The 20728-nt window shown below is 40.3% G+C and overlaps 1 protein-coding gene across 3 annotated transcripts in view; it reads right to left on the bottom strand.

Moving 5' to 3' along the window:
• The window catches only part of LOC126295148 (protein DDI1 homolog 2-like), a 127197-nt gene that overhangs the window by 95353 nt on the left and 11116 nt on the right, over nucleotides 1-20728 (bottom strand). For all 3 annotated transcript variants that reach the window (XM_049987436.1, XM_049987435.1, XM_049987437.1), the window contains exon 2: nucleotides 8526-8765. In XM_049987436.1, the coding sequence (XP_049843393.1) occupies nucleotides 8526-8765 (240 nt within the window). The remainder of the gene's footprint in view (nucleotides 1-8525; nucleotides 8766-20728) is intronic.

Genomic DNA, 20728 nt, shown 5'->3' with positions numbered 1-20728 from the left:
CATTGTCAAAAGCTTTCTCTAAGTCTACAAATGCTAGAAACGTAGGTTTGCCTTTCCTTAACCTAGCTTCTAAGATAAGTCGTAGGGTCAGTACTGCCTCACGTGTTCCAACATTTCTACGGAATCCAAACTGATCTTCCCCGAGGTCGGCTTCTACTAGTTTTTCCATTCGTCTGTAAAGAACTCGCGTTAGTAATTTGCAGCTGTGACTTATTAAACTGATAGTTCGGTAATTTTCACATCTGTCAACACCTTCTTTCTTTGGGATTGGAATTATTATATTCTTCTTGAAGTCTGAGGGTATTTCGCCTGTCTCATATATCTTGCTCACCAGATGGTAGAGTTTTGTAAGGACTGGTTCTCCCAAGGCCATCAGTAGTTCCAATGGAATGTTGTCGACTCCGGGGGCCTTGTTTCGACTCAGGTCTTTCAGTGCTCTGTCAAACTCTTCACACAGTATCGTATCTCCAATTTCATCTTCATCTACATCCTCTTCCATTTCCATAATATTGTCCTCAAGTACATCGCCCTTGTATAGACCCTCTATATACTCCTTCCACCTTTCTGCTTTCCCTTCTTTGGTTACAACTGGGTTTCCATCTGAGCTCTTAATATTCATAAAAGTGGTCCTCTTTTCTCCAAAGGTCTCTTTAATTTTCCTGTAGGCAGTATCTATCTTACCTCTAGTGAGATAAGCCTCTACATCCTTACATTTGTCCTCTAGGCATCCTTGCTTAGCCATTTTGCACTTCCTATCGATCTCATTTTTGAGACGTTTGTATTCCTTTTTGCCTGCTTCATTTACTGCATTTTTATACTATCTCCTTTCAACAATTAAATTCAATATTTCTTCTGTTACCCAAGGATTTCTACTAGCCCTAGTCTTTTTACCTACTTGATCCTCTGCTGCCTTCACTACTTCATCCCTCAAAGCTACCCATTCTTCTTCTATTGTATTTCTTTCCCCATTCCTGTCAATTGCTCCCTTATGCTCTCCTTGAAACTCCGTACAACCTCTGGTTCTTTTAGTTTATCCAGGTCCCATCTCCTTAAATTCCCACCTTTTTGCAGTTTCTTCAGTTTTAATCTACAAGTCATAACCAAGAGATTGTGGTCAGAGTCCACATCTGCCCCTGGAAATGTCTTACAATTTAAAACCTGGTTCCTAAATCTCTGTCGTACCATTATATAATCTATCTGAAACCTGTCAGTATCTCCAGGCTTCTTCCATGTATACAGCCTTCTTTTATGATTCTTGAACCAAGTGTTACCTATGATTAAGTTGTGCTCTGTGCAAAATTCTACCAGGCGGCTTCCTCTTTCATTTCTTTGCCCCAGTCCATATTCACCTACTACGTTTCCTTCTCTCCCTTTTCCTACTACCGAATTCCAGTCACCCATGACTAATAAATTTTTATCACCCTTTACTATCTGAATAATTTCTTTTATTTCTTCATACATATCTTCCATTTCTTCGTCATCTGCAGAGCTACTACTGTAGTAGGTGTGGGCTTCGTATCTATCTTGGCCACAATAATGCGTTCAATATGTTGTTTGTAGTAGCTTACCCGCATTCCTATTTTTCTATTCCCTATTAAACCTACTCCTGCATTACCCCTGTTTGATTGTGTGTTTATAATCCTGTAGTCACCTGACCAGAAGTCTTGTTCCTCCTGCCACCGAACTTCACTAATTCCCACTATATCTAACTTTAACCTATCCATTTCCCTTTTTAAATTTTCTAACCTACCTGCCCGATTAAGGGATCTTGACATTCCACGCTCCGACCCGTAGAACGCCAGTTTTCTTTCTCCTGATAACAACATCCTCTTGAGTAGTCCCCGCCCGGAGATCAGAATGGGGGACTATTTTACCTCCAGAATATTTTACCCAAGAGGATGCCATCATCATTTAATCATACAGTAAAGCTGCATGCCCTCGGGAAAAATTACGGCTGTAGTTTCCCCTTGCTTTCAGCCGTTCGCAGTACCAGCACAGCAAGGCCGTTTTGGTTATTGTTACAAGGCCAGATCAGTCAATCATCCAGACTGTTGCCCCTGCAACTACTGAAAAGGCTGCTGCCCCTCTTCAGGAACCACACGTTTGTCTGGCCTCTCAACAGATACCCCTCCGTTGTGGTTGCACCTACGGTACGTCTATCTGTATCGCTGAGGCACGCAAGCCTCCCCACCAGCGGCAAGGTCCATGGTTAATGGGGGGGGAGGGGGGGGGGGGGGAACGATTCATATTTCCTGATTTTCAGAACAGTTCTGATACTGTTCCCCATGAGAGACTTCTAATCAAATTGCTTGACCGTGGACTATTGTCTCAGTTGTACAACTGGATTTGTGATTTCCTTTCAGTAAGGTCATAATTCATAGTAGCTGATGGGAAGTCATCCAGGAAAACGAAGTGATATCTGGTAATTCCCAAGAGACTGTTATAGGTCCTCTGCTGTTCCTAATTTACATAAATCATTTAGGAGACAATCTGAGCAGTCCTCTCAGATCATTTGTAGATGACAATTATTTACCATGTTCTGAAGTCATCGGAAGACAAAAACCAATAAAAAAAATGGCTTGGACAAGAGATCTGTGTGGTGCGGACAGTGCCAACTGACTATACGGAAGAAAAAGTAAGAGGTCATCCACATAAATACTAAAAGAAAGCCATTAAATTTCAGTTGTACCACAAATCATAAGAATCTAAAGGCTCTCAATTCAACTAAATACCTAGAAATTACATTCACAAACAACTTACACTGGAATGACAACAAAGACAATATTGTGGGGAAAGTGAAGCAAAGACTGCATTATCTTGGCAGAACGCTTCGAAAATGCAACATACCTACTAAAGAGGCTGTACAAATTTAGCAACTTTTGTATTTGTTAACATTTTTTGTATTGTTAGAATTACAAAAATAATTTCTCCAACTCAACACATTGAGGGGCAACTGTTTTCACATAAGGTATATTAGTTCAAGAATTATCATGATTTGAAGAGATATAAATTCACTACTAAGCAAAAATGTGTGTGTCACAAATAAAGCCTAAGGCCAACAACCTTGTACGTTTTGTAGACTGATTGTTCCTGATACAGAGAATGTAATTATTTACCTTAAATTTCCACAGTTAAAAAGTTTATTAATAGTTAATTAAGATGCAATCTAAAGACACTGCCCATTTTTAGCCATGTAATGTTTTTAAAATCAGTTTTGATTAGTAAACCCACGATTCTTGAAAGAACCGAAGTCCAATGTAAAAACATCTTCAAGCATCTGATTATTTTACAATACATTTGCCGTTAAGAATGTAAGCAAGAAAATGTTTGAAATTATGCTTGAAGTTTGTTGGAAGCCACTTAGTGCTTCATATTAAACTAAATTATTTTTTTACACATTAACATGTTTACATCATCATACCTCCTGAACTGCATGTTGTACAACGATATAATTTTGCAGCTACATTCATTGCAACCTGTGGATAATGTATGCAAACTGTGTTGCAAGTAGAGTCAGTAATAACAAAGTAATAAATTAAAACATCATTCCTAATGCTGTAGTTTTACTGCACAAATAGCGAAAATGTAAACTATACACTGTTTTCCTTTCACTGCTTTTCTGGGAGAGAGAAGAATTTCAAAAAGGTTTAAAACTGTGTATAATGTTTGCTGGAAGTCTTAAGTGCTCTCATTCCCAAATTCTGGATGAACAAAGTCCAGGCATACATATGCCATTAGTAGTGTTGCTATGAGGCGAACACATAGTTTCTTAATACATGCTTTATTGTGTTAAACTTTTATCACAAGGTATACCTCTTAACGCATAGTTTACATCAGCATTTTGAATTTCTAAATTCAGTCAATAGTTGTGCGAAACATTGAAAACCAAATTTTTGTTGCCTCCTGCAAACTGTCAGATAGGCAACCTGCAGATGCGTTTGGGTACTGTGCCCTGGGTTCTGGGATAGTTGTTTAGCAATTCAAATAATTCTGAAGCCTGAAATTTTCTAAACATGTTGATGTTTTCAAGTTTCACACATTTTGGATCTTGAGGGAAATGGTCAAAATTTAAACTTTAATTAAATTATAAATGGTAACTCTAAGAGAAGCTGCAGAAGTGTTGTTGCGCAAGAAGTTATGAAAAAAAAAGGCCTTATGTTTTGGCAAAGCACAGACACAAATCATTTGGAACATGAAATGATTAGTCCTAAAATCAGTCCACTTACCTTTATAATATTTTCTCTTTTGGATTATTAACTAATGTATCATTTCCTTGTGACTGACAAAAAACCATGAAGCTACGAGCTGTAGCCAAAGGACACAGTTATAAATAGTTGGAATCAAGAGTAGACAAACCACTCAGGCAGTGTATTCACGAGAGCACTGAGTGCATCAACTATAGGGGCCTAATCCAATGCAGATGGTGTAAAGTGTAGAATTTTCAAGAACTGTGTTAATGTAAACACAATGGTGGGTGGCCAATCCACAGGGTTATTCTGAATGATGGACCCACTTTTAAAAATTCCTATGAATTCAAGTACAAATCCAAAATGAACAAGCTTTATACCAATTAAAAGAGAAAGTTTCACTGTTTTTGGAGGGCGGCAGCAGGTGAGTGATGATGGTTTCAGAAGCAACCGGTAGCGTTCAAGCGGTAATAGTGCCATCATTCCATTTCTCTGTCAGTTGTGAGTGAGATGGTGACTGTGGAGCACCAGGTTTCCTGTGTTCTTCAGTTCGTGAAAAGTTAGTCACTAATTGCACTGCTACGGGCATTTTATACCAAATTCAGTATTCAACCACCAACTCGCAAAAGCATTAGCTGTTGGTTGGTATATGCAATTTACACAGACTGGGAGTGTGTGCAAAGGAAAAAGCACAGGTCGACCACGTGTGCCAGAGGATGATGTCCGACAGATTGGAGAAAGTTCTGTGCGCAGTCCCAGTAAGTCTACCAACAGAGTCAGTCGAGAACTTTGAATACTGCAACCAGCTGTATGGAAAGTTCTGAGAGGGCATTAGCAAAGATGGACGATGATGCATTTCTATAGCACGTAATTTTTAGCGATGAAGCGACATTCCACATTTGTGGAAAATTCAGCGGAGACAGTGTTCGCATATGGGGTTTGGAAAATCCACATTCACCACTGCAACACAAAAGAGATTCATCGAAGATCAACATGTTCTGTGCCGTACCCCATAAAAAGGTTTATGGACAATTTTCCTTTGTGGAAAGAACTGTAACGGGAATCACATACCTGGACACGTTGAAACAGTGGCTGTTCCCTCAAGTTATAGAAGATTACCAGGACTTCATTTTCCAACAGGATGGAGCTCTGCCTAATTGGCATTGCGATGTACAAGGCTTTTTGAGTGACTTCCTTCTTCAGTGCTCGACTGGTTGCAGGAGACTGGAGGACCGGTCCCTGCATTTCTGGCCACTCACACCCTGAAACTATTTCTTATGGGGTAATGTCAAGGAAGCTGATTGTGTCCCGCCTCTACCAACCACTCTGAACAATCTGCGGAACCAGATGGCTGCTGCCGTGCACTCGGTAACAGCAGATACCGCTTTTAAGCTTGGGGGACGAGTTCGGCTACCGCATCGATTTTTGCCGTGCAACCAACGGTGACCACACTGAACATTTGTAACATTTATCACATTTCTAATTATTTAATACTTATTAAAAACTAATTAATTATAAATTATTAAATTTATCAAATTTATATCCAACATTATGAAAAAACTTTGAATCTTCATCTTTTATTGATATAAAGCTTGTTCATTTTGGATTTGTACTTGAATGAATAAAATGTTTTGAAAATGGGTCCATCATTTAGAATAACCCTGTATACTGCTAAACACTTAATCTAGTTCACGGTGCAGGGTCCTAGTTGCAGGTCACCTATCTAATGGCTTCCAGGGACAACAAAAATTTGATTTTCAATATTTCATGTAGTATAGACCAAACTTAAAAATTTGAAATGTTGTCATACTCTACTCACAATGAGGTATAGTCTTACGTTAATGGTTTAACACATTAAGACAAGTATTACAGTTACAAACTTTATATATGTCTTGATGAGGTCTAACTCATGGCACACAAAAACCCAGGCTACATTCATCCAATATTTGAATATTTGTGCACTTTGTGACTTGAAACAAACTTTACACTTAATTTCAAACCTTTATGAAACTTTCCCAACAACTCCTACAGAAAGATGAAAGGAAAAAAATATCACTTACTAAATTTTCGCTGTTTGTGCAGTAGAACTGCTGAATTAGGCATGCTGTTTTATTTTATTACTTGTTTAGTGCCAACTCCATTCACAATATATTTTGCATAAACAACTGAATGTATCTGAAACACTATATCATTGTATGACCCACAGTTCAGGAGATATGATGTCATAAACATTGAGGGAGGTGCACGAAGAATTAACACATTAATTCCTTTGTAAAGGAATCAGAAGTTTGAAATGTTTTTTTTATACATAGGAGTTCAATTCTTTACATAATTGGAGGTTTACTGGATAAGTCCTAAACCATCACCAATGTACAATGAGGTGACAGAATTCATGGGATGGCAATATGCACATATACAAATGGCAGTAGTATTGTGTACACCAGGTTTGGAAATCATTAGGGAATTCAATATTCTGAGTGCAGTGTCAAGACTGTGCCAAGAATACCAAAATTCAGGCATTACTTCTCACCATGGACAACACAGTGTCTGATGGCCTTCACTTAATGACCGAGAGCAGCAGCACTTGCATAGGCTTGTCAGTGCCAACAGAAAAGCAACACTGCATGAAACAACTGTTGTTGTTGTTGTTGTTGTGGTCTTCAGTCCTCAGACTGGTTTGATGCAGCTCTCCATGCTACTCTATCCTGTGCAAGCTTTTTCATCTCCCAGTACCTACTGCAACCTACATCCTTCTGAATCTGCTTAGTGTAGTCATCTCTTGGTCTCCCTCTATGATTTTTACCCTCCACACTGCCCTCCAATACTAAATTGGTGATCCCTTGATGCCTTAGAACATGTCCTACCAACCGATCCTTTCTTTTGGTTAAGTTGTGTCACAAACTTCTCTTCTCCCCAATACTATTCAATACTTCCTCATTAGTTATGTGATCTACCCATCTAATCTTCAGCATTCTTCTGTAGCATCACATTTCAAAAGCTTCCATTCTCTTCTTGTCCAAACTATTTATCGTCCACATTTCACTTCCATACAAGGCTACACTCCACACAAATACTTTCAGAAACGACTTCCTGTCACTTAAATCTATACTCAATGTTAACAATTTTCTCATCTTCAGAAACGCTTTCCTTCCCATTGCCAGTCTACATTTTATACCCTCTCTACTTCGACCATCATCAGTTATTTTGCTCCCCAAATATCAAAACTCCTTTACTACTTTAAGTGTCTCATCTCCTAATCTAATTCCCTCAGCATCACTGAACTTAATTTGAATACATTCCATTATCCTCGTTTTGCTTTTGTTGATGTTCATCTTCTCCTTTCAAGATACTATCCATTCCATTCAACTGCTCTTCCAAGTCCTTTGCAGTCTCTGACAGAATTACTATGTCATCGGTGAACCTCAAAGTTTTTATTTCTTCTCCATGGATTTTAATACCTACTCCGAATTTTTCTTTTGTTTCCTTCACTGCTTGCTCAATATACAGATTGAATAACATCGGGGAGAGACTACAACCCTGTCTCACTCCCTTCCCAACCACTGCTTCCCTTTCATGTCCCTCGACTCATAACTGCCATCTGGTTTCTGTACAAATGAAACAACTACAGAAATCAATGTGGGATGCACGATGAACATACCCGTTAGAATAGAGCAGCAAAATTTGGTGTTAACAGACTTTGGCAGCAGACGACTGATGCGTGCGCCTTTGCTAACAGTACGACATCACCACCAGCACCTCTCCTGGGCTCGTGGTCCCGTCAATTGGACATGAGACAACTGGAAAACAGTGGCCTCGTCAGATGAGTCCCGATTTCAGCTGGTGAGAGCTGATGTTAGGGTTCGAGTGTGGGGCAGATCCTAAAAAGCCACGGACTGACATTGTCAAGAAGGCACTGTGCAAGATGATGGTGGCTCCATAATGATGTAAGCTGTGTTTGCACGGAATAGATTGGGTCCGCTGGCCCAAGTGAACCACTCATCGACTGGAAATGGTTGTGTACAGCTAGCTGGAGACCATTCACGGACTTCGTGTTTGTAAACAACGATGGAATTTTTATCGATTACAACGCTCCATGTCATCATGCCACAACTGTTTGCGACTGGTTTTAAGAAGATTCTGGAAAATTAGCGAGTGTGAGTGTTTTTAATTAACATGCAAAAATTTCCATAGCCCAACGCAACACGAGAGATTTTAAATTTTTCAGTTTGTTGTGAGAAAAGGACTGAGAACCTCACCACAGTAATCTAAGTGTGTGACCTTTTCCCAGGTTTTTCGAACAATTCGCCACCCCGCATCAGTGCCCGCCTGCGGTCTTACCCAGGTTCCCGGAGAGCAGTGCTTCGGCCAGCCGCGGGTTGTTCTGCTTCAGCAGTGCCAGCTGATCCGGGTTGGCGAGGAACATGTCACGGATGATGCGCGGGTCCTCCTCAGCGGCGTACGTGGGGCCCGGTCCCGCCACGTCATCCATGCTGGTGTCATCTGAATTGCTGTCTGTGGCAGCCAGAGCCTCTGGAGGCACCTGGATGCTGCTGAAGTCGAGCAGGTGCAGACCCGCCGCTGGAGACACACCAAGACATTCTCACATTATTACTACTACTCACACACACACACACACACACACACACACACACACACACACACACACAATACAAAAAATTATTCACTCTCGCAAGTTTCTTCAGACATGCCATATCCAGCTTAAGCCACCCACCGATGACTGCATCACATAAGAGCTACCGATATGGGCCACTCACATTGATGTGGCCACAGCCATGTTCAATAACCACTCACAGATGGCATGAGGCAGCACTGGCAGTAGATTGGATTATTTGGGTGAAGAGACCAAACAGCGAGGTCATCGGTCTCATCGGATAAGAGTAGGACGGTGAAGGAAGTCGGCAGTGCCCTTTCAAAGGAACCGTCCCGGCATTTGCCTTGAGCGATTTAGGGAAATCACAGAAAACCTAAATCAGGATGGCCGGACACGGGATAGAACCGTCGCCCTCCCGAATGCAAGTCCAGTGTGCTAACCACTGCGCCACCTCGCTCGGTCACTGGCAGTGGAGGGCATATATAGTGTGTCAGGGGAATGCGGAAAACAGTGCAGTCATTCTCATTATGTGGAAAACAAGTGATTTAGCTGATATCCAAAAGGGTGTAATTATTAGTTTTACAGGCCAGAGTGAGAACATTTCCAAAATGCTGAAGTGTGTGGCTGTGGTTAAAGTAAACTGTGCATGGAAAAATGGCACTATCCAAAACCAGCACCGAACAGCTGTTAGTGCACTAAGGCTGCAGAGATACATACAAAAAACAGATGTGCAACTAGAATGAGATTTTCACTCTGCAGCAGAGTGTGCGCCGATATGAAAACTCCTGGCAGATTAAAACTGTGTGCCGGGCCGAGACTCGAACTCGGTACCTTTGCCTTTCGCGGGCAAGTGCTCTACCAACTGAGCTACCCAAGCACAACTCACGCCCTATCCTCACGGCCTTACTTCTGCCAGTACCTCGTCTCCTACCTTCCAAACTTTACAGAAGCTCTCCTGCGAACCTTGCAGAACTAGCACTCCTGAAAGAAAGGATATAGCGGAGACATGGCTTAGCCACAGCCTGGGGGATGTTTCCAGAATGAAATATTCACTCTGCAGCGGAGTGTGTGCTGATATGAAACTTCCTGGCAGATAAAAACTGTGTTATCCCACTGTAATGAACCACTCGAAATATTAAACAGTGCAGCTGCATCAGATCCCAGCCAACTGCTTATTTGATTGCTAATTATGGTACTTCACAGACAACTGCCTCACTGTGGGATTGTGCTGCTAGCTCCGAATCTGTGTTTTTTCTTCACGGATCATAAATTTCTCTCATCTATTCACTGTTTATTTTATATTACTGCTGTTCTCTTGGGCTTTTGCCAACATAAACTGTCACAGTGTTACCTGAAGTAATAATGAAGGAATAGGCACAGGTTCATAACTGTCAAACAACAATGGACTGCTACAAGACAAAGTTATTTGTGGTTAGCGCCTGATCGAGGGTTAAGATAAGAAATGATGAGGTTCTCTACAGAACTGGAAAAACAAGAAACATTTGGAAAACACTCACAAGAAGAAAGGACAGCATGACAGGATATGCATTAAGATGGTACTACAGGGAGATGTAAAGGGAAGTCACATTGGGATATATCACCAAACAACTGAGGATGATAGGTGTAAGTGCTATTCTGAGATGTCGAGTTTGGCACAGACGAGGAATTTGTGGCAGGCCGCGTCAAACCAGTAAGATGCACATGTGTGTGTACCAAATTGCAATTTTTTGCAGTAGTCTGTTATGTTTTTCTTACAACTGAGCTTAGGAGACTATTGCAGGTCATACCATACTCCCACAAACTGTTACCCCTAGCTATTTGGACATGTTGTCCAATTACAATGTTTTAACCATACAATACAACTTTAAATTTCTGAACATTTAAGTCAAGTTTTCAATTTCTGCATGGAATCTTAACAGGATTGGAATGAATATTTGTGCAGCTTTTCCCCCCCGACATTTCTTCCTTACAGATAACTGTACCATCTGCGAAAATTCTGAGATTACTACTAATATAGCCTGCCAAGTCATTAATGTACAACATGAACAGCAAGAGGCCCAATACACTTCTCTGGAGCACACATGAACCTACTTTTACACCTTTCTATGAAGCTCTAAGCAAGATAACACACTGCACCCTACCCACCATAAAATCCTCACGCAGGTCACTAATTTCATTTGATTTTTTACATACCTTAATGTTAATACTCATCAACACCTTATTATGCTGAAACACCATGTTAGAGAAACTAATGAATGAGATCAAGTTTTAGCTTGTTCTGTGGACCTGATGCTACACGTTCTCCAACAGCCAATGAGCATTCATTAGTGTTTGGAGTGCTCTGCTATGAATGTTGCCAGAGCGAGCATTAAACATGATTGATACAAATTATTATTTAATTTGTACTTAATATGTCGTGACTTGTCACAGCTGGTGTTGATAAACAACAAAAACTACATAAACAATCGAGAGAGAGAACCTGCAGGATACGTGCTTACTTCAAGTGTAAGGCACTTCTATGTGTGTACCGCAACTGTCATTTGAGATTGGCAATGCTGCAATCCCCACAGACCACCTTTGTTGATAAATCGGACTACAGAAGACGAAGTGTTGCGAGCACAGAAGAAAGATTTTCTAGGTGTGCACTATGAACATTGTTGCTGTTATTTATGCAGCTGATGCTAACAACAATAACGGCAGGTATATTACACAGACTACGGTGGTCATCTTTTGTACCTTTGGTGAGTTTTGTTGTTACAGATGTCAGGTGTGGTTCAGTACAAGTTTATGTGCCTAATGCCTACATAACAAAGATGGCCAACGATACAATGTGTATTCTTTCCATCATTTTTATATTATTTATTTTATGAAGAACATTACCTTGTTCACACTTAATGTGGATGCATTCTTTCAGGTAAATACTCATCCAATGGGTGTTATATTGATACACAACCCGTCACATATTTTGAAAACTTTGGTACATGCTGACACAAATGTTTTGCTGGATTCCAGGTGAAAACGGCTGAACAGCCACAACAACAATAGTGGATTTTAAACAATTGAAAGTCCAGGTTGGAACAGCCTTAGTAGCTGGAGACAGTGGACCAGTGTGAGAGTGTTATTGTCATGTGAATATGTTTGAGTTTTCTAATTCTGAAGTAGGAGTTAACCCAAAAAACTGAAATATTTCTAGCATTCTTTATTGTTGCATCTGTCGGTGACTCATGAAGTATTTAATTCATATAACTTCTGAGCTACATTTTCATTTAATATGGATTTGACATTTGTGTGATTAAATTAACTAAAGCATAAATATATAAATTTTGTGAAGCCATTTGCATAAACAGTTATGTAAATTTTAATAATATTTAAATATCAAAAAATTTAAACATTTCTACTGAATATTTGTGACAATCACTTAATTTTTTCAGTTACATATATCATAGAATATTTGGTCTTCTAGCTCACATTCAGCAGAAGGTTGTTGAGTAATGGAGTCTTACATTTGTGGTTCTGTAGAAAGCAGATTCATTTAGTTGGAATTTGTTGCTCAAGGGAGCAAATGGATGATAAATGTTGTAAATCTGATATTTGAAGAGTTGAAAATACAAAAGACAATCAGACCAACTTCAGGACAATTAACAGAGTACAATATTATATCTTTTTAAAGTGAACAAGCCCTTCAATGACGCTTCCTTCTGAATAATAATGGATTTCATGAATAACTGATTTTTAAAGGTCAAAGGTGACTGTCTTAAAAAAAAAGTACAGCTATGAACCCTAGCCACAAAAAATTAAAAATATATCCCCTTGATCAAGACAGGGTTAATCTGGTAGAAAAGCTGTAAAAGGCAAAGTATGGAATAACATTAACATGATGCCTACCCTCCGTCCCTCCCCGTGTGTGTGTGTGTGTGTGTGTGTGTGTGTGTGTGTGTGTGTGGTGACAACACTGTCTGGAGTGGCAACCTGCCAGCCACTACATCTCCAAGCCAGGGCACTGTTGTGACATCGAGCCTGGTGCAGTTTCCACACCGGACAGCTGACTGATGTAACAGCCACAAAACAGTCACCCAGAATAAACAAAATGTACGGGATGGGGTCACGTTATTAATAGCTGCAGGCTTTTATTTGTGGACTGGGGAATTCTGTTTGTGCTCATCAGCCTCGTGGAGTCCTAGAGATCCAACTGTAGAACCACACTTTCTGTTCACAAGGTAGAAAATAAATATTAAGAAACCTATTATATATTGTCATCGTTGCTGCTGTTTACAGTCCAAATACTGGTTCGATATAACTTTCCCAACTGCTCTAGCCTGTACAGGACTCTCCATTTCTTTGAACCTCCTTATTGTAGTCAAACTGGTGATTGTGTGGAATTTCAATCCCCCCCCCCCCCCAACACTTTCCTCCACTGGCACATTAATTATTCCTCAATTTATAAGCCTGTATCCTATTGATCTCTTCCTCCTATTAGGCCAGGTGTGCTCTACATTTCAGATGACTGACGTAGACCACTGTTCTGCAGTACACAGTTACTTGTTTAGCACAGAGAGTTCACTGAATCATTTTCAGGCCATCTCTCAACCATTCCACTCTCAAGAAAAACGTGGGAAAAATAAACAACTGAATCTTTCCAGAATCTTTCCTGGCAAGCCTTAATTTCCCTTATTTTATTAGGATGAACGTTCCTCCCTGTGTACATGGGAACTAACAAAATATTTTCACAGTTTGAGAAAAATGGTGACTGAAATTTTGTGAAAACATGTCGCAGCAATGAAAAACACCATGTTGATGATTTTATTCATAAACAGAAGTGGTAAAAGGCCACAAGACTGACGCTCCTGCCTGGATTCTACCCCACTGACAGCTTGTCCCCTTTCTTGATACATTCTCTGTTCTGTAAATTTTGCATATATTATGAACAAGTAGCTGGGGAACTAGATTGTATGCTAGAATCCATAATAATTTGTTTCTGTTGAATTTATCAAAGGCTTTTTAGTTAGATAGTAAGTTAGTTGGTTGGTTCCGTGTTCCATTGATCAATGACACGGTACGGTAGCCGTTATGATGTGGAACGTGTCAAGTGCACAAGGAATGCACATATAAAACAGGATTTTTTAATATATATGTATTACAATACAGAGTTAAAGATTAATATTTCTATTATTTACTCCATTCCCTTAAATGGCACAAACTGCATACACTATATTTATAGAGTTACACTCCTGGAAATGGAAAACAGAACACATTGACACCGGTGTGTCAGACCCACCATACTTGCTCCGGACACTGCGAGAGGGCTGTACAAGCAATGATCACACGCACGGCACAGCGGACACCCAGGAACCGCGGTGCTGGCCGTCGAATGGCGCTAGCTGCGCAGCATTTGTGCACCGCCGCCGTCAGTGTCAGCCAGTTTGCCGTGGCATACGGAGCTCCATCGCAGTCTTTAACACTGGTAGCATGCCGCGACAGCGTGGACGTGAACCGTATGTGCAGTTGACGGACTTTGAGCGAGGGCGTATAGTCGGCATGCGGGAGGCCGGGTGGACGTACCGCCGAATTGCTCAACACGTGGGGCGTGAGGTCTCCACAGTACATCGATGTTGTCGCCAGTGGTCGGCGGAAGGTGCACGTGCCCGTCGACCTGGGACCGGACCGCAGCGACGCACGGATGCACGCCAAGACCGTAGGATCCTATGCAGTGACGTAGGGGACCACACCACCACTTCCCAGCAAATTAGGGACACTGTTGCTCCTGGGGTATCGGCGAGGACCATTCGCAACCGTCTCCATGAAGCTGGGCTACGGTCCCGCACACCATTAGGCCGTCTTCCACTCACGCCCCAACATCGTGCAGCCCGCCTCCAGTGGTGTCGCGACAGGCGTGAATGGAGGGACGAATGGAGACGTGTCGTCTTCAGCGATGAGAGTCACTTCTGCCCTGGTGCCAATGATGGTCGTATGCGTGTTTGGCGCCGTGCAGGTGAGTGCCACAATCAGGACTGCATACGACCGAGGCACACAGGGCCAACACCCGGCATCATGGTGTGGGGAGCGATCTCTTACACTGGCCGTACACCTCTGGTGATCGTCGAGGGGACACTGAATAGTGCACGGTACATCCAAACCGTCATCGAACCCATCGTTCTACCATTCCTAGACCGGCAAGGGATCTTGCTGTTCCAACAGGACAATGCACGTCCGCATGTATCCCGTGCCACCCAACGTGCTCTAGAAGGTGTAAGTCAACTACCCTGGCCAGCAAGATCTCCGGATCTGTCCCTCATTGAGCATGTTTGGGAGTGGATGAAGCGTCGTCTCACGCTGTCTGCACGTCCAGCACGAACGCTGGTCCAGCTGAGGCGCCAGGTGGAAATGGCATGGCAAGCCGTTCCACAGGACTACATCCAGCATCTCTACGATCGTCTCCATGGGAGAATAGCAGCCTGCATTGCTGCGAAAGGTGGATATACACTGTACTAGTGCCGACATTGTGCATGTTCTGTTGCCTGTGTCTATGTGCCTGTGGTTCTGTCAGTGTGATCATGTGATGTATCTGACCCCAGGAATGTGTCAATAAAGTTTCCTCTTCCTGGGTCAATGAATTCACGGTGTTCTTATTTCAATTTCCAGGAGTGTATGTATTAATATTCAAGAATTCATCTATGGTACAGAAGAAGTTGTCAAGGAGATATGATTTCAATTTGTTCTTGAAACTATTACTGCTGTCTGTCAGACATTTTATTTCATCTGGTAATTTGTCAAAAATTTTTGTAGTGGCATATTTTACCCCTTTCTGTGCCAAAGATACATTGAGTAAAGGATACTGTAAGTCTTTCTTTTTTCTGGTATTATAATCATGAATGTCGCTGTTGTTTTCAAACTGGTCCACGTTGTTGAGGACAAATTTCATTAGTGAGTAAATGTACTGTGAGGCTGTTGTAAGAATTCCCAATCTTTTAAAAAGATGCCTACAAGATGTGCAACTACAAATCCCACACATTATTCTAACCACTTTCTTTTGAGCAGAGAACACTTTTTGTCTAAATGTTGACTTACCCCAAAATATTATTCCGTTTGGCATCAGAGAGTTAAAGTATGCAAAGTTAGCTAGCTTACTAATTTCTATATCCTCAAAATTGGCAATTATTATGATTGCAAAAGTTGCTGAATCAAGTCGCTTCAGAAGATCCAAAACATGAATTTTCCAATTAAGATTCTCATCTATATGTACACCCAAAAACTTAGTATGCTTTACCCTGTCTACTGATTTCTGCTGATGTGTTATATTTATTGAAGGAACTGTATTTTTTGCAGCAGAAAATTGGATTTACTGTGTTTTTTCAAAGTTTAGAGAAAGACCATCTGCAGAAAACCAATTAATGACTTTTCCAAAGACCTTATTTGTAGTCAATGATGGCAATATGTGTTTCTAGATTAAATTCTCTACGTTTTTCTATTAGAATTCTCAAATCTCACTCCGATTGAAGAATTACAACTGGTACATTCAGTTCTGCAAATTATTTATTTGTTCCACAGTACCAGTGATGTGACAAAAATCACAATTTGATGTAATAAACTAGTTGGATGTGCAAGTGAATTCGAACATACTTTTTATGTAAAACACAAATCAGTAGGCATTTGCATGCCTTTGTGAGTGCACGTACGAGATTAAATAAAGTGTAGTGAAAGTGAATATTTTCATTTATTTGTAGCACCAGAATACATTTTTGACCAATTATATTCATTATTTATGTATACCTACTTTAATTTATAATATATTTCAAATAATTCATCCAACTTCAACAACATTTAGCTTGATTATATTTCATTTTTATTTTAATGTGTAAATTCTAATGAGCTGCTAATTCTCCACGGTGGATATGGTTGCTATCAATTGTTTGCTACTACTGGGACAGGGAGCATTTCAAAATTCACTATAATAAACAAAAAGATCAACTAGAATTGAAATTCAGATGAGCAGAAGCACGACAAAAAGAACTTAGAGGTAGGCCTTCAGGCAGCACAGAAACAGAACTACAATGCACGAAGCATCATAATGCAACAAAACCGGTACCGGATGAGGTTACCCAAATTGGAGCATTAGATCATTGGCTTCCACATCCTTCATAATGTAGGTTGGGTGTGAGGTGAATAACCATTCACTGCAAAACTGTCACATTACAAAATCAAATACTAACAAAGAGGTAGAGGGGCTGGCCAGTACTTACCTTAGCTCAGTACAGCCGATAGATACACAAAAAACAAAACCGAAAATTTACGTTCCTAGCTTTCGGAACAATTGTTCCTTCATCAGGGAGGAGAGAGGGGAAAGAAAGAGAAGAAGGGAAAGTGGATTCAGTTACTCAAAACCCAGGTTATTAAGCAACAGGTAAAGGGAAACAGGGAGGGTAGTAAGGATGGAGGAATGGTTGTCATAACCTGGGTTGTGAGTAACTGAATCCACTTTCCCGTTTTCTCTTTCTTTCCCCTCTCTCCTCCCTGATGAAGGAACATTTGTTCCGAAAGCTAGGTTCTGTTTTTTTGTGTATCTATCGGCTGCACTGAGCTGAGGTAAGTGCTGGCCTGCCCCTCTATCTCTTTGTTAGTATTTGTTTCATATCTTTATATGAGATCTTCCATTAATCATTTACATTACAAAATCAGAACGAGAACCTCAGATAATGCATGGGACACCTCCCAACTGGAAACATTCCAGTTTTTATTGATTGCAGAAGCTTACTCCAAGATATGCAGACATTCTGAAGAAAGCTAATCTGCTACTAATGTTATGGTCAAATACAGCCAAACATTCTCTCCAAGCTGTAGTTCCACAAATATAAGGCAAATTTTAAAAAAATTATAATTTCCACAATACGCATGACTGAGGATGACATGGTGATCGGATGTTACTGTCAAGCCTTCAAGGGTTGTTCAGATGGAGTTGAGTTTAGTTTCGTTTAGATATAATCATGTATCATTCCCTTGCCATCTTCACCGAATACACATTTCAAGGTAACCTGTAGTGTGAATCTGATGGAACAACAGTAGGGGTCTAGAATGAAGTTGTCACTCTACAGCGGAGTGTGTGCTGATATGAAACTTCCTGGTAGATTAAAACTGTGTGCCGGACCGAGTCTCGAACTCAGGATCTTTGCCTTTTTGCAGGCAAGTGCTCTACCAACTGAGCTACCCAAGCACGAGTCACGCCCTGTCCTCACAGCTTTAATTGCGCCAGTACCTCGTCTTCTACCTTCCAGGTTCGCAGGAGAGCTTCTGTGAAGTTTGGAAGGTAGAGGACGAGGTACTGGCGGAATTAAAGCTGTGAGGACAGGGCATGAGTCATGCTTGGGTACCTCAGTTGGTAGAGCACTTGCCATGAAAGGCAAAGGTCCCGACTTCGAGTCTCGGTCCGGCACACATTTTTAATCTGCCAGGAAGTTTCATAACAGTAGGGGTATCAATAACGTTAGTGTAAACTGTATGCAAACCAGCAAACTGATTTCATACAACTAACACATCATCAACCATTAACATCTACTATACCAAGCCTCTTTCATCAACATAATATCACATTTTTGAAACTAATTATGAAATTCTTTGACAAATGCAACCTTATTCCGTAAAACTCTGAAACACTTACAGATGCTATGTCCTTCTGGCTAAAGGCCTTTTAAGAAATAAATAAAAAATAAGTAATGCAAGGGACATTCAGAACATGACTTCATCAAAGGAAAATGACAAAAAAATTTGGCAATAGTAACTTGGAACACATGAACAGTGTCAAAACCTGAAAAAATAAAAGAACCAGCTCAAGAAGACATGAAGTTTAAGTGTAATACTGTGATACTACAAAAAGCTAGACGGCAAGGACAAGGATAGACAGATATACCTCAGTATTCTCCACTGTTTAGTTGACCAGAAAGAAGGACAGGTCTAGCTGCACCAGGGTTTATAATAGGAGATTAGGAGAAGTCTTTTGGAAACAACCTATAAATGAAAGACTCGGCAAGCTGAGAATAAAACAAAAAATTAAGAATATAACGTTATCAGTGCCATACACACCAACAGAAGAAGCAGAAGAAGAAATAAAAAATAAAAACAGTTTCACATAGACCGTGAAAGTCTGTGTACTAAAATACTAAACTTTAACCTGTTGCCACTTTCAAGTGACTTTAATACACAGGTTGTGCAAAATGAATGTCGATGAGTATCAGGGACATACACTTAATATGAAGAAAGTAATGAGAATGGAGCTATGTTGTGTCAGTTGCTGGTAGAAATAAGTTACTCATCGCACAAACGAATACATTTTGGAATTCGGAAGTCAAGTGTAAGTGAAATAGTTGACCAAATAGACTATGGGTTAGTAAAAGCACAATGATCCATGTCAGTTGTGGATGTACGGAGCTGCAGGGATCCAAACTGTGATTCAGACCACTATGCTGTAAAAGACATAGTGAGAGAGAAGTCAGCTGTAATACATAAAAGTGGTATGGGAAAACAAGAAAACTGGACTATAGAAAAACGGAATCATCCTGAAATTGTAAAAACTTACCAAATGAAAACTAAAGGTGTGCTAAAAGCTGGCAACAAAACAAAAGAGGAGAAAAGACATCAGAAGAAATAATTGGAGTAAGAGTGGCAAGACATGTATGGTTTGATAACAAATGTAGACTCACAATAAAACATAACAATTCAGCAAGAATGAGAATGTTAAACAGAGACAGAGAGAGAACGAATAAATGTGGAGGTGTATAAAGAATTAAGGTATGATGTCTAATGCTCATAGCACATGTAAGAAAAAGAAAAGGACTGGCTGAAGGGAAACTTTCAAGAGCGAGAAGAATTAAAGGACCAGAATTAAACATATCATGCAAAAGGTACACACAAACCATGCAAAAATATAAATGGTAAGATAAGTAGAGCAGACAAAAAACATTGTAGAAATGGGCAGAATATTTGGAAGACATGGTCAGTACATCTACATCCATACTCTGCAAGCCACCTGACAGTGTGTGCCAACTCAGACCAGATATCAAGAGATCCACATGAAGAGAAGGAGAATACAGGGGCAATAAAAGAGGAAAGGAGACAAGCAAAATGACCAGCAATGCACTAGGTCGAGTCTGTGATATATAAATTGAAAATTAACTGTGCATGAGGTGAAAATGTGATAGTGTCACAACTTACAAAATTTTGCTGCAACCTCTAAAGTGTGAAATACATGTACTAATAAACAAGATGGAAAAATGAAAGCATGCCTGACAATTGAAAAACAGGAATATTTCCTGCATATCAGAAAAGAGAAAAGTTAGCTTGTGAATATTATGGAGGCATAGCTTTATCGAATACAGCAGCCAAGATATTTTCTCCGGTGCTGAATGAAAGGGACACATACATCTTGTCTAATCATAAGAACAACCAAGTTAAGAGGGGGAGAGTGTGTGTGTGTTTCCTCTTAGCTTCCACTTGTCAAAGGATAGCTTTGAAAGATAGAAAGTTTTCTTCCTTTTGTACGTGCCTATCGAAAACTCCACGCTTTTACTTTTCAGTGAGTGGTTTCCTTCAATCCAAAAGTGTATATATTCTACAACAAATTTCCTACAAGTCAAGAGTATACTATTCTCTTGGGTGACCAATTGTTACATACGAGGCAGAGATGTGGACAACAGAAGCAAAACTGAACAACCAAAGGACATTTGAAAGAAAAATTCTGCAAAAAATTTATGGGTCTATGAGAGGGGCAGCGAGTTGGAGAGTAAGCTACAACCACCAAAAACAAGAGCACTTTCCTGGGAACAATACAATGAAATTTATTAAATCTCAAAGAATATGCTGTTTAGGACATACAGAGAAAGTGACTGCTGTCAGGTTGCCCAAACGAATAATAAAAGATAGATTATATACCGGCAGAAGGAAA

Source organism: Schistocerca gregaria, chromosome 11, assembly GCF_023897955.1.
Source record: "Schistocerca gregaria isolate iqSchGreg1 chromosome 11, iqSchGreg1.2, whole genome shotgun sequence".
Taxonomy (NCBI): Eukaryota; Metazoa; Arthropoda; class Insecta; order Orthoptera; family Acrididae; genus Schistocerca; species Schistocerca gregaria.
The sequence above is the reverse complement of the archived record's forward strand: the minus strand, read 5'-3'. Positions and strand labels throughout refer to the sequence as shown.